The sequence below is a fragment of the Dipodomys spectabilis genome, unplaced genomic scaffold (assembly GCF_019054845.1).
Source record: "Dipodomys spectabilis isolate Male_0828 unplaced genomic scaffold, ASM1905484v1 ptg000140l, whole genome shotgun sequence".
NCBI lineage: Eukaryota > Metazoa > Chordata > Mammalia > Rodentia > Heteromyidae > Dipodomys > Dipodomys spectabilis.
This window is the reverse complement of record NW_024870817.1, coordinates 30,224,297-30,236,117: the sequence shown is the minus strand read 5'-3', so window position 1 is coordinate 30,236,117 and position 11,821 is coordinate 30,224,297. Positions and strand designations below refer to the sequence as shown.

At 48.1% G+C, this 11,821-nt stretch overlaps 1 protein-coding gene across 1 annotated transcript; it reads left to right on the top strand.

Annotated features, from left to right (window-relative positions):
- Positions 1–896: 896 nt before the first annotated feature.
- Enc1 (ectodermal-neural cortex 1) lies at positions 897–10,716 on the top strand. Its single transcript, XM_042690858.1, has 3 exons — positions 897–1,288; positions 4,703–6,517; positions 10,651–10,716. Exon 2 carries the CDS (start codon positions 4,716–4,718, stop codon positions 6,483–6,485), a length of 1,770 nt encoding a protein of 589 aa, XP_042546792.1. The 5' UTR covers positions 897–1,288; positions 4,703–4,715; the 3' UTR covers positions 6,486–6,517; positions 10,651–10,716.
- The last annotated feature ends 1,105 nt before the right edge of the window (positions 10,717–11,821 follow it).

Below are 11,821 nucleotides of genomic sequence, written 5' to 3'. Positions count from 1 at the left end.
GGGCCCGCGGCGTGACCGCTCCGTTCCGGAGTTCGCTTTGAATCCAGCGGCCGCCGGGATGGACTGCGAAGCACGTGGCGCGCGCCCAAGGCAGGACAGCGCCCGCGTGGCCGCCGTTCCAGCCCCGCGTGGGGCAGAGTCCGGCCGCAGGCGCCGCCCTCGCCGGAGGTGGGGAGGGAAGACACGGACCACTGCCCGGGGACCCGAGTCTGTCTGCGAGACACCCTCGGTCCGGACCAGCCCGATCGGCGGTGTCCCCCCGCCGCGTCCCACCCCGCGCGCCCCCAGCGAGGCCGTGGCCCCCTCAGGCTGGCCATCAGGGGCGGTGACTCCACGGGGCGCAAAGCCAAGGGCTGGGCTTCCCTGAGAGCGGGGTGTGTGTGTGTGTGTGCAGGGTGCCCTAGTACCCCGGCTTCCCTGAACTCGGCTGGTCCAGAGAGGCGCAGACACTCCAACCTCGGGAAACTTCTTTCCCTCGCTGATCTCCGGGGCGGCAGCTGCTGGGGGCCGGGGTCGGGCGCCCGCTTTGTCTCCCGGCAACACCCCCACCCGCCCCGTTTCCTCTCCGCATTCACTCCCCCGACACGCTCTCCCCGGCTCCTCTCCCCCTCCTCCCCTCCTTCCTCCCAGCCCGGGTGAAGGCGCTTCCCCTCCCCCTCCCCAGGGTCAGTCTCGCCCCCTCTCCTCCCGCCCCTCTTCTCCTTTCCCCTCCCAACCCCCCCACCCCGTGTCAGTCTTCGCCCGCGCGCCCCCTCTCTCCCGCGCCCCTCCCCTCCCGGACGCGCCCCTCCCCGCCCTCCCCTCCGGACGCGCCCCTCCCCTCCCCGGCGCGCCGCTTATAGCCGGGCGCAGGGCGGCGGGGCGCAGTCTGCTCGGGCTGCTAGGCAGGCGGCGGCGTGGCGGTGGCGCTGCGGAGACCCGGTGCCGACGCCAGGCGGCCGCCCGAGCTCGCGGCGCTTCCCAGCTCCCTCCCCCGCCGCCACTGCCGCCTTCCTCCGCGGCGGCGCGGCCGCGGGTCACTCTCCCCTCCCGAGGTGCGCTCCGGGAGACGCTGCGCGGGTCCAGGGCACCCGGGTGCCGGGCGTGGAGTCCCTCGGCAGCCGGCCCGGCTAGCCAGTGTCCCGGGGCAGCCCCCCACCTCTCCGGCTGGGCGCCCCGTGCGCGCTCCTTTTCGCCGGCGTTGTCGCCGCCGCTTGCCTGGATTGAGACGCCCTGATCCCGTCGCCAGCCTGCCGGTGACCCAGCCTTGAGCCCAGCTGACCGTGCGCCCAGGCCAGTCGCCACTGCTGTAAGTTTCCCCCTCTGTCCCGGACCTGTTGCGGGCGCCGCGGCTTTGGGGGGACCGATCGAGTTGTTGGTGTGTGCTGAGCCAGTGCACCCCGCAGCCCAGAGTCCCGACTTAGGTGGCCAGGGGGTAGGATTGGGGGCCAAAGCGGAGAAACTGTTCCTGCCAGCCGCTGGAATGGCGAACAGTTTCCCCGCTACCGTGTAACGCCCGGGCAAGCCCGGGGCAGCCGGGAGCTGCCATCAGCCCTCTTAACTCCCCCCGCAGCCCGGCTCCCCGCAGCCTCCAGGGCCCCGAGAGCGGGATCTTTGGCCCACATTTAGCCCACCCGGGATCGGGGACAGATGGGACCACGCGCAGACACCGCCCCCTCCCTCCCCCAACGCAGGCACCTAACTGCGGCCAACTGTCTGGGAAATGAATGAAAAATGGCTTCTCTAAAACTAGTTTTTCCCCCATGCAAGCCTTTGCCTTTGGTTCAGCATTCATTTCAAAGCATTAGGGATTGATGGGCGGGGAGGAGATAAAACACTCAATTTGTTCCACGTGCAGTTTGGTGTCGCCCTTGCCGGCTTGGGCAGCGCGTTGGATAGCGTGGCACTTGTTTTACAGAGGACCAAAAGGTGGCTCCCCCCCAACAAAAATTTTTTTAAGAGCTACTATTGTTAACAAGATCCTTGTTCTGTTCTTCCGTTGTTATCAATAATATAAATGCCGGTGAACATCTGCCCAGCTGCTCCCTTGATAGGCTTGAGATGCGTCTTATATTGAGCCTGGAGAAGCTTGAGGTGTGCCTGGGGGGGGGGGGGTCGTGAGCACACTGAAGTTGCTGTAACTAGAACGAAGCCCTTTTGATGTTCTCAATGATAGCAGCCCTTCTCTGCATCTTCTTTGTAGATACAGGTTAAATATATGTGTGCATTTTTCTTGGCCGTTTCCTTGGCATGTGAATATTATGTCTCTGGGGGCTAAAAAACAATGCTGGGAAGAATGGTTCATTTCATGCTGAAGGTGTGTTGAGTGACCGTCTAAACGCACTGCATGATGCTTACATGAATTTGAAACCAGAAAGCATGTTGTTTCCCAGGGATCTTTAAGGGTGTCTTGCATTTCAGCCATGCATTACTGCAAGAATGTTAGATTTTGTTGACAGAGACGCACATGCTCTTTTGGTGGGGTGATATCCAAGATGATAGGATAGGCTTTAAATAACAGCAGCCTAAACACAGGATGGAAGAGATGCACACTCCTTAATCTTAAGGTCTTCTAGACAAACTGTTGCAAGTGTACAGCTGGTTGTGAATGTTGCTTTACACGACCCTGAATCTCAGGTTGTGGGACACATGCCTGGCTGGGTCCAGTGGGATTCTGGCTGAGCCCACGGGCACTTAGATGTTGCGTGCCTGGTGGCAGGTAGCCCAGGTCTCAGTCAGAGCAACCTCTGACAAGAGGTATTCAGACAAATCCTGAGGTTTAGACTTACCATCCCATCCTCCACATAACACTTCCGATTGAATGCACTCATTCAAATGGCATCCGAACACCAAGGATGCTAAGGCAGGTCTGAACACATCAGGAACCAGAGGCTCCTATGGGGTATTCTTTACAGCTTTAGGCATTGATGAAGATGGACAGAAGGTAGAGGCTAAGCTTGAGGTGGGAGTGAGGCTGGACCCGTCACCATTTTCATATCCCAAGTTACTGGGGATTTCTGGGTGCTTTATTTATCAAATCTTTTCAACACTGGAACTCTAGGTCTTATGTGATTACTTTGTTGCTCTGTAAGCCATGTTTACTTCTAACGAAAGTAACATTCCAAAAATCAGAAGGAAAACAGGTTACATCACCTAATGATAGGCGGTCTGAGTGTCTAATATTTAGATTCTTGCCTTTGTTGTTTTCTATGCCATCTTGGGCGGCTGGTCAGGAAAGTTGTAGTTGACTGTTCTCACCCCTGAGTCTCAATCAATCATTTGTATTTTGTAACCATCCTTGAAATATAATTTTAAAATAAATCCCTGAAATGGTCGGAGGAAAAAACAGTTTCAGCTGCAGTTTAAGGACTAGCTGTTCTATGTTAGGAATAGATACTGTAACCAACCAGACCACTCTCCTTCTGGAGATAAACAACTTCCTCAGGAATCTCCAGACCGGCAGCTTCTTAAGTGCTTTCTTCTTTTGAAGTCAAAGGGAGGAGGGGTTTAGTTTTTGAACCATTTCCCCTACCTTCATCCTACAGTTTTCTTATGGCTAAAGGCCAAAAGACACCATTAGATTCTGATGTCATTTAAATTTAGATGCCTAGAAAAAAAGGTTTTTTTAATCAGATAAATTCTATGGTGTCCCACACAATGACTGGCAATATTCACAAGCATGTGTGTGCATGCACACACATACACATACGGCACAGCTCTGTATTTTAATTTAAATAAAGAAGTGTTTGCATTTTGAAATCTCACTATACACATACCAATATTGTTTGCAGGCACACAAGGACAGCCTGGGTAGTGCACTATTTGATCCAAAAGACAGGGAGGGGTGTGTGTGGATGCATCTTCCTTTGTTCTTTGCGCTGTTTTCCCAAGAATTGGTATAGAGCAGAAAGAACAGAAAAATAGTATAAGTACACCACTCAAATATTCTTCCTTTTATGTGCTAAATCCTCATTTTGGAAGCTGTCCAGAGCCAGAAAGATGGGTGGTGATTGTGACCAGAATCCATTCTGTGCTTTCACTGAAGCTTGTGGATCAATAGATGAGGATGTTAAATCGGGGTGCCTTCAGAATTCTGTCTTGATAGAACTGTCTGGTTATAAATGGTCTGTTAACATGTAATGGGCTGACCATTGCAGAAACCGGGCATTTGCTATAGATGCAGTGTTTAGATCTTACCAAAGGAATTCTTAATGGAATTAATTAGTAGGTGTTTGTTTTACACATGGCTTTATGTTGCATAGGGCATTAAAACTGGTGCCTGTCCTGGCATTATGAGAACAAGAGGCTAGGCATTTTAAGTGGCCTATAGTGAATTAGCTGGACTGGACAGGCTCAGGTAGCTGGGAGAATGAGACTTGCTGTCTTTGGCTTTTGCTGACTTACATTCTCAGAGACGTCAATATCCTGAAAGTTGGAGATCGGGTTTTCCAAGATGAACCTGCTTTTTAATCAGTGATTTATTATTATTATTATTAACAAGTGTATAGTTCACTGAGCTCAGCAGTATTATTATAAGGAATATATTTCCTTCCAGGTACTGGTCATTTTGAATTGAGAATATCTTCTTCAAAACAGTAGATAGTGGAGGTAACAACGGAATATTCTATTTTCTTTTTGGAAAATGATGGTTGCCTTTTGTTCTACCGCTAGCTGGGGTCCCTTGGGAGCCTCCTGTTCATGGGTTTGTTTTGCTCTGTTTTAGGAGGGAAAACAAAATGTCAGTCAGCGTGCATGAGAACCGCAAGTCCAGGGCCAGCAGCGGCTCCATTAACATCTATCTGTTTCATAAGTCTTCCTACGCCGACAGTGTCCTCACTCACTTGAACCTTTTACGCCAGCAGCGGCTTTTCACCGATGTCCTTCTCCATGCCGGAAATAAGACCTTCCCTTGCCACCGAGCAGTGCTGGCTGCATGCAGCCGCTACTTTGAGGCCATGTTCAGTGGTGGTCTGAAGGAGAGCCAGGATAGTGAAGTTAACTTTGACAATTCCATCCATCCAGAGGTCCTAGAGCTGCTTCTTGATTATGCATACTCCTCCCGAGTCATCATCAATGAAGAAAACGCAGAGTCGCTTCTGGAAGCTGGTGACATGTTGGAGTTTCAAGACATCCGAGATGCATGTGCAGAATTCCTGGAAAAGAACCTACATCCCACCAACTGTCTGGGCATGCTGCTGCTGTCAGATGCACACCAGTGCACCAAACTGTACGAACTGTCCTGGAGAATGTGTCTCAGCAACTTCCAAACCATCCGGAAGAATGAAGATTTCCTCCAGCTGCCCCAAGACATGGTTGTGCAGCTCCTATCCAGTGAAGAGCTGGAGACGGAAGATGAAAGGTTGGTGTACGAGTCTGCAATTAACTGGATCAGTTACGACCTGAAGAAGCGCTACTGCTACCTCCCAGAACTGTTGCAGACCGTGAGGCTGGCACTGCTGCCAGCCATCTATCTCATGGAGAACGTGGCCATGGAGGAGCTCATCACCAAGCAGAGAAAGAGTAAGGAGATCGTGGAAGAGGCCATCCGATGCAAACTGAAAATCCTGCAGAACGACGGCGTCGTAACCAGCCTCTGTGCTCGGCCTCGGAAAACTGGCCATGCCCTCTTCCTTCTGGGAGGACAGACTTTCATGTGTGACAAGCTGTATCTGGTAGACCAGAAGGCCAAAGAAATCATTCCTAAGGCCGACATTCCCAGTCCAAGAAAAGAGTTCAGTGCGTGTGCAATTGGCTGCAAGGTGTATATAACTGGAGGGCGGGGGTCTGAAAACGGAGTCTCAAAAGATGTCTGGGTCTATGATACCCTGCATGAAGAGTGGTCCAAGGCCGCCCCCATGCTAGTGGCCAGGTTTGGCCACGGGTCTGCTGAACTGAAGCACTGCTTGTATGTAGTTGGAGGCCACACGGCCGCCACTGGCTGCCTCCCAGCCTCCCCTTCTGTCTCTCTAAAGCAAGTAGAACATTACGACCCCACGACCAACAAATGGACCATGGTCGCCCCACTCCGAGAAGGGGTGAGCAATGCCGCAGTCGTGAGTGCCAAACTCAAGTTGTTTGCTTTCGGAGGCACCAGCGTCAGCCATGACAAGCTCCCTAAGGTTCAGTGTTACGATCAGTGTGAAAACAGGTGGACGGTGCCGGCCACCTGTCCCCAGCCCTGGCGTTACACAGCAGCAGCTGTGCTGGGGAACCAGATTTTTATCATGGGAGGAGACACAGAGTTCTCCGCTTGCTCTGCTTATAAGTTTAATAGTGAGACTTACCAATGGACCAAGGTGGGAGATGTGACGGCAAAGCGCATGAGCTGCCATGCTGTGGCCTCCGGAAACAAACTCTACGTGGTTGGAGGATACTTCGGCATTCAGCGGTGCAAGACGTTGGACTGTTACGACCCAACCTTAGATGTGTGGAACAGCATCACCACAGTCCCATACTCGCTGATTCCTACCGCGTTTGTCAGCACCTGGAAGCATCTGCCCTCTTAGATGGAATGCATCCTAAAGCATGTAAGCATGAGGTAAGAAAGTTTAGCTGGACAAGTAAGTATGCATTTGACTAGGCAGTTGCCTCATTCAGAATGTGGAAGAGGACACAATCCATGTTATAGAACCTGTACAGAAAGACTACAGAAGCTCTAAAAGATTTTATACCCCCAGAACTTAACCACTTGAGCTGACCACAGTAACACCCTCCCCATGATCTAAGTCAGTGGTTCCTAGCCATCCTTCTGATTGTCTGAATGTCTGTCTCAAAAAGCTTTTTAAAAACTGCCCTTCCGGGCTGGGATGGTGGCTCAGTGGTAGAGCGCTTGCCTTGCATGCTTGAGGCCCTGGGTTCCATTCCTCAGCACCACATAAGCAGGAAAAAAAAAAAAGCTGGAAGTGGTGCTGTGGCTCAAGTGGTAGAGCGCTAGCCTTGAGCTAAAGAGCTGAGGGACAGTGCTCAGGCCCAGAGTTCAGGCCCACGATTGGACCAAAAAACAAAACAAAACCAAAAACTGCCCTTCCCAGAGACTCTTCCATTTGATTTGGGGTGGGGCCCAAGCATCATTATTTATTTTTGGAAAGTTTTCCAGTTATATTCCCATACAAACAAGTTGAGAATCACTGACCTCTTAATGTTAGCAAGTGTTTATTGAGGGTCCACTCTGTGCCTGGAGCTCAACTATGTGCTTCTCCTGGACCATCCCATTTGAGTTCTTACAACAACCTGGTGGGATATTATTACTCGCCTCTCCTGTGTCTTAGGATTTTGCAATGAAATAAGGAAATCAAGACCAGCAGTGTGGTCCCAAAGCAAGGCATTTGAGTATCCCTGCCACCTAACAACGTGAACTTCATATTGGTATCCCTTCCCATCCCCTCCCATAAGGCTGATGCTCAGTTTCACTTTCTAAAACCCAGTGTACTGAAAATTGCATTGCTCAAGTTTGTTTTCATTCTCTCCAAAGTTAATTACTAGTTTATTTAAAATTTCCTCCTCAAAATATAGCCCCCCTCAAGGGCATTTGTAAACTTTGAAGGAGGTGGGGGTCAGTGGTGGGAGTCTAGATCTGTCATTCTAAAAGGTTACACATTACAAGAGCCCTTAGGCCACCCCAAAGACATCCTTTCAGAGTTAATCAGTCAGGCTGACCCTATTGTTAGGACTAACAAAAGTTGTGTTCTGTGTCATATATCTGAGTGCATAATGGTTGTCTTGTGTACATAAGACTATATTATACTCTAGGCTCCAATAATTCATAGGGCTATCTGCTGAGTGTTCACACAGCTCGTGGTTGCTTTGCTGCTGTTCAGTGGTCTTGAGATTGTCCCTAGGAATTGCCCTAAGCCTGTGTCTGTAGCACAGAGTTTGTTTTGTTTTGGTAAGAGAAGAAAATAACTGTTGGAGGAACTACCATGAAAACAAACTCATTACTTGGAAACTTTTGGCTCTGTTTTGCCTGGGATGTTTCACACCTTTGAAGGGCACTTCAAAAGGGAAAGGGGAAAATCTAGGCTTAGTTATAGGCTAAACAAAGAGACACAGTTCATTTTATTTGTCTTTTCCCCATCCTTTACAAACATCATTAAAATTTATCTCCCTTTTGTAGGTCATTAGGTTTTTTGTTTTTTTCCCCACCAAATCTTTAACTATCTCCTATAGCCTTTTCCAGCTAGCAGTCTTTACATAGTAATGCAATGTTTCCTTGGAATGAAGCTCCTCCAAAAGAGCAGGATCGGTCAGAAACCTCTGAGGAGCCACTGGGCTGACAGCATCCCACACCAAACTGGTTTTTGCAGCCTTGCTGGCATCTCAGTAATCCTGAATAAACAAATGCTCCGAACGTGGTTATTTCATTTGATATATGAACGCATGACTCAACTCTCAGGCAGGTTTAAAGAATCTCCTAGGCAAAAGCACCAATTAGCAGCGCACTAAATTAGGTATTAGTCCAGAACTGACTATATTTGCACAGAAGAGCTGTAAAAAAAATTGTTAGTGATGGTGGCAGAACATCAGAAATAGTCATTGGTAAACTGGCTGGCCCTTGGAGCAAGATACTAAAATTAACAGTAGGAAAAAGAAAGAAAACCGCAAGTGTGTTCTAGCCCTAGTTTTAAGTTCTAGATCTTTCTAGACTTCAGGCTTCTTCTCTGCCAATGAGTTGTTTAGACTATAATACCCACGGAGCTCTCTTCCATCTCAGATGTGGGTGTGTTGTTAAATGAGGACTGGGGTAAAAATATCTAGTCCAAAGCCTGGCATATGTTAAGTGCTCAATACTCAGTTTTCTCTCTTAGATCTTGCTATGAGTACTAGTAGTGGAGTTAGCTTTGTGTATGGTGGGAAAATGAGGTTTCTTTGATCATTATCTGTCACCTTTATATTTCAGTTTTGGGTTTCTCCTCTTTCAGCCCAGAACATGTTGGCAAACACTTGAATTCACTCCTATCCTGTGTATTTGAACCTAATCACACACTTCCGGTTCCTGGGAAGCAGAGCAGATGAAGTGCTGGGTTATATTCTCTTCACCCTGGGTGCCATCAGTGAGAGGCAGCACATAAAATCTGGATTTGATAGGACCAGGACCACTGCTTTTGGATAGCGATTTTAAGTGTCTGATCAAAGCCAGTCTTTCTGTTTCTGACAGGGAGAATATTGACTTAAATTTCTCACAACATACAAGACAGTGCTGAAACAGTAAAGCTGGATAGAGAAATGCTCAGTTGACATCAGCTCTAAACTGCAGAAGCCTTCATCCTTCTGCTCCCCAAAAGTAAGGCCCTAAGTGCATCAGTCCAGGGTCAATAAAAACCTTCCCTGTCTAAAAGCTCATCCACTGAGGAGATTTTAACTGTCTCCTGCTGCTCTGTCAGTGGGTGGGAGGGACAAGAAGGAAATTACTTTGATTATCTTCTGTTTTCATGGTACCCCATGGCCTCAACCTGACAGTACTTGGACTGTGGAAATAGTTTGCTTTGTTTCTGCTCTCTCTCTTTCTCTCTCCTCTCTCTCTCTATGAGCTTTTCTTTTTTCTTAAAAAAATCCCCACTTTCTGTGAAAGTGTGCAATGCCTTGAAATTTCCTATTATTACAAGATACATTCTTTCAGCCTAATGTGGATATACAGGTTAGGAGGAGGTGGGGTTGGGGGATGACACTGTAGTCTAAGGAATGCCTTTAAGACTTGAATCACTGTGAGGAAACAGCCAAAAGAAACAACTAGGAAATGAATCAGACTTCCAAACACACAAAAGCAAAGGAGAAGAATTCAGTGCAGTTAATGTATGGCCCCTCTAGAATTCCCTGTGTCTGTACTTCAAGTTAGAGCAGTAGGGAAGGAGATTTCTGAGTAGGGCTATAAGTGTGCTTTCTGAACAGATAGGAAGCGTATTATAAAAGCCCTGTATGAAGTCAGGAATAAAGGGCAGGCTGGGTAGGATTTGTGGTTATGAGAGTCATAGTTCATATCCACACTTGATGTTGGTGGATTCTTTCTGGCGCATACCATGGTATCAGCTATGATTACTTCTCTGAGAAGAGACTGAAGACTTGGGGTCAACTCTGTCCTTGGGCTGTGGAGGCCTCCTGTGTTCTCATGTGAAAGGAGGCAACATGGATTCTTGACATAATAAATACTGGAGATGCATTTAAAGAAGAGAATTAACAGTCTACCTTCTATATGGTGAATGAATTTAATTTGGAATCCTTTATGGTAAATGGACCTAGGAGGGTTTACACAGGAATCTCTTCTTGACCCCACCCCCACCCCCTCAGCGATTGCTTGACAGTGACTGTTTAACCAGAAGCTGTACGCATGTTGGAAACAGAAGACAGCAGCTCATAATAGCATCTAAGCACATAGGTTTGAATTTGAACATAAGTATGGTTAGGAAAGAAGTGAAAGTCACCATTGTTCTTGTTGGCCTGCTATGTACATGATGCATCCATGCCCATACGTACAAGTTTAAGGCAGGTACTTAAGGATCTTTGCAATGTTCCTAATGAATATACAATTAAGACCTTTAGAAGCAATAGTTCCCAGCTTTGTCTTTATTTGTATTTGTATTTTTTATTTTGTGACTACTAACAAGGAACTTAAAACCATGGCATCACATAAATCCTTCACGCTGTTTTGTTTTGTGTTTTCTTTTCCTTCTATTTTAGCTCACTCTACCTGGTGAGATAATGTGAGATTTCTACTTTGGAGAGACCAAGTTTAATGAAGAGAAAGAAAAAAAAAAAACAGAAACAAAGGAGAAGTTGCTACAAGACTCAAGTACCATTCTCTGCACCTTGTCAATGCTCTTAACTGGACATGAAGGAAGGGGGTGGGGGTGGGATTTTTCAGTGCAAGTTAGCACATGGTTTAAATATGAATGAATGAACCTGTGATCTAGTCCTTGTCTTGTAATTGTGGATTAATGTCAGCATTAATCAGCCCTTCAAAGGGAGAGAAAAGCTGGGCCTTTTCCCTGCTGTACCACATTCAGCATTTGATTTCCATGGGCTCCGCCATTTATGTGTAAAATTTGAAATGGTTGTCACCTCTCTGGGGAGAGCGTGAAGCCTCCGAGACACCAGCTGCTCTTGGAGATTCAGCGCCGAAGCATGGGTCAGGAGAGAAGCTGACTGGACTGGCTGGAGACAAGGACCACTGGACTCTCTAATCGCAAACCCAGAGGGGTTGTTCCCCCTCCCCGCGCCCCCCCCAAACACTTGAACAATGGGGACATTGTTGATTGCCTGTTTGGGAGATGTTCTTTTCTTCTATTTATAAGTGACTTTAAATTTTCCCTTGGCTGTTAAGAAGTTTGTTCTAGATTTAGCTATTTATTGTTGGATGCCTGCATGCTGAAACAGTGCTTACCGTTGTCTTCACTTGTATGGACGTGTGTGAATGGTTGTATGTTTTGCACATTTTGTGGTTGTTGAGATGGGCTTTGCTGCACAAACATGAAAATGTTGGGGTTAGAATTTGGAGTATTACTGGAGGGTGGGTGGGAGGGGGGAGGTGGGATTTTGGGAATGCAAAATAGGAAAAGATGATAAGACAAGAAAGTTAAAAATTGCATCCCAAAGGCAGAGAAAACAGTGGAGGTCACTTTCCATGGACTCTCCACCTTTTAATGGGGTTTCAAGGGATAAGGTCATGCTGATGGCTGATGTGATGAGAAAGGAATATTCTCTTGGCCCTTCTTCCTCTCCTCTGATTTACCGAACTTCAGTCTCAGTGACTGAGGTGTGGAAAGGACCAAATTGCCTGACAGCTTTGTTTTATTTTTGTTTTGTTGTAATATCCTGAAGTCCTGGAACATTCTATGGAATCATTCTGTAT

Excerpts from the sequence above, each read along its gene's own strand:
- Enc1 (XM_042690858.1), top strand. The coding sequence starts at position 4,716 with ATGTCAGTCAGCGTGCATGAGAACCGCAAGTCCAGGGCCAGCAGCGGC.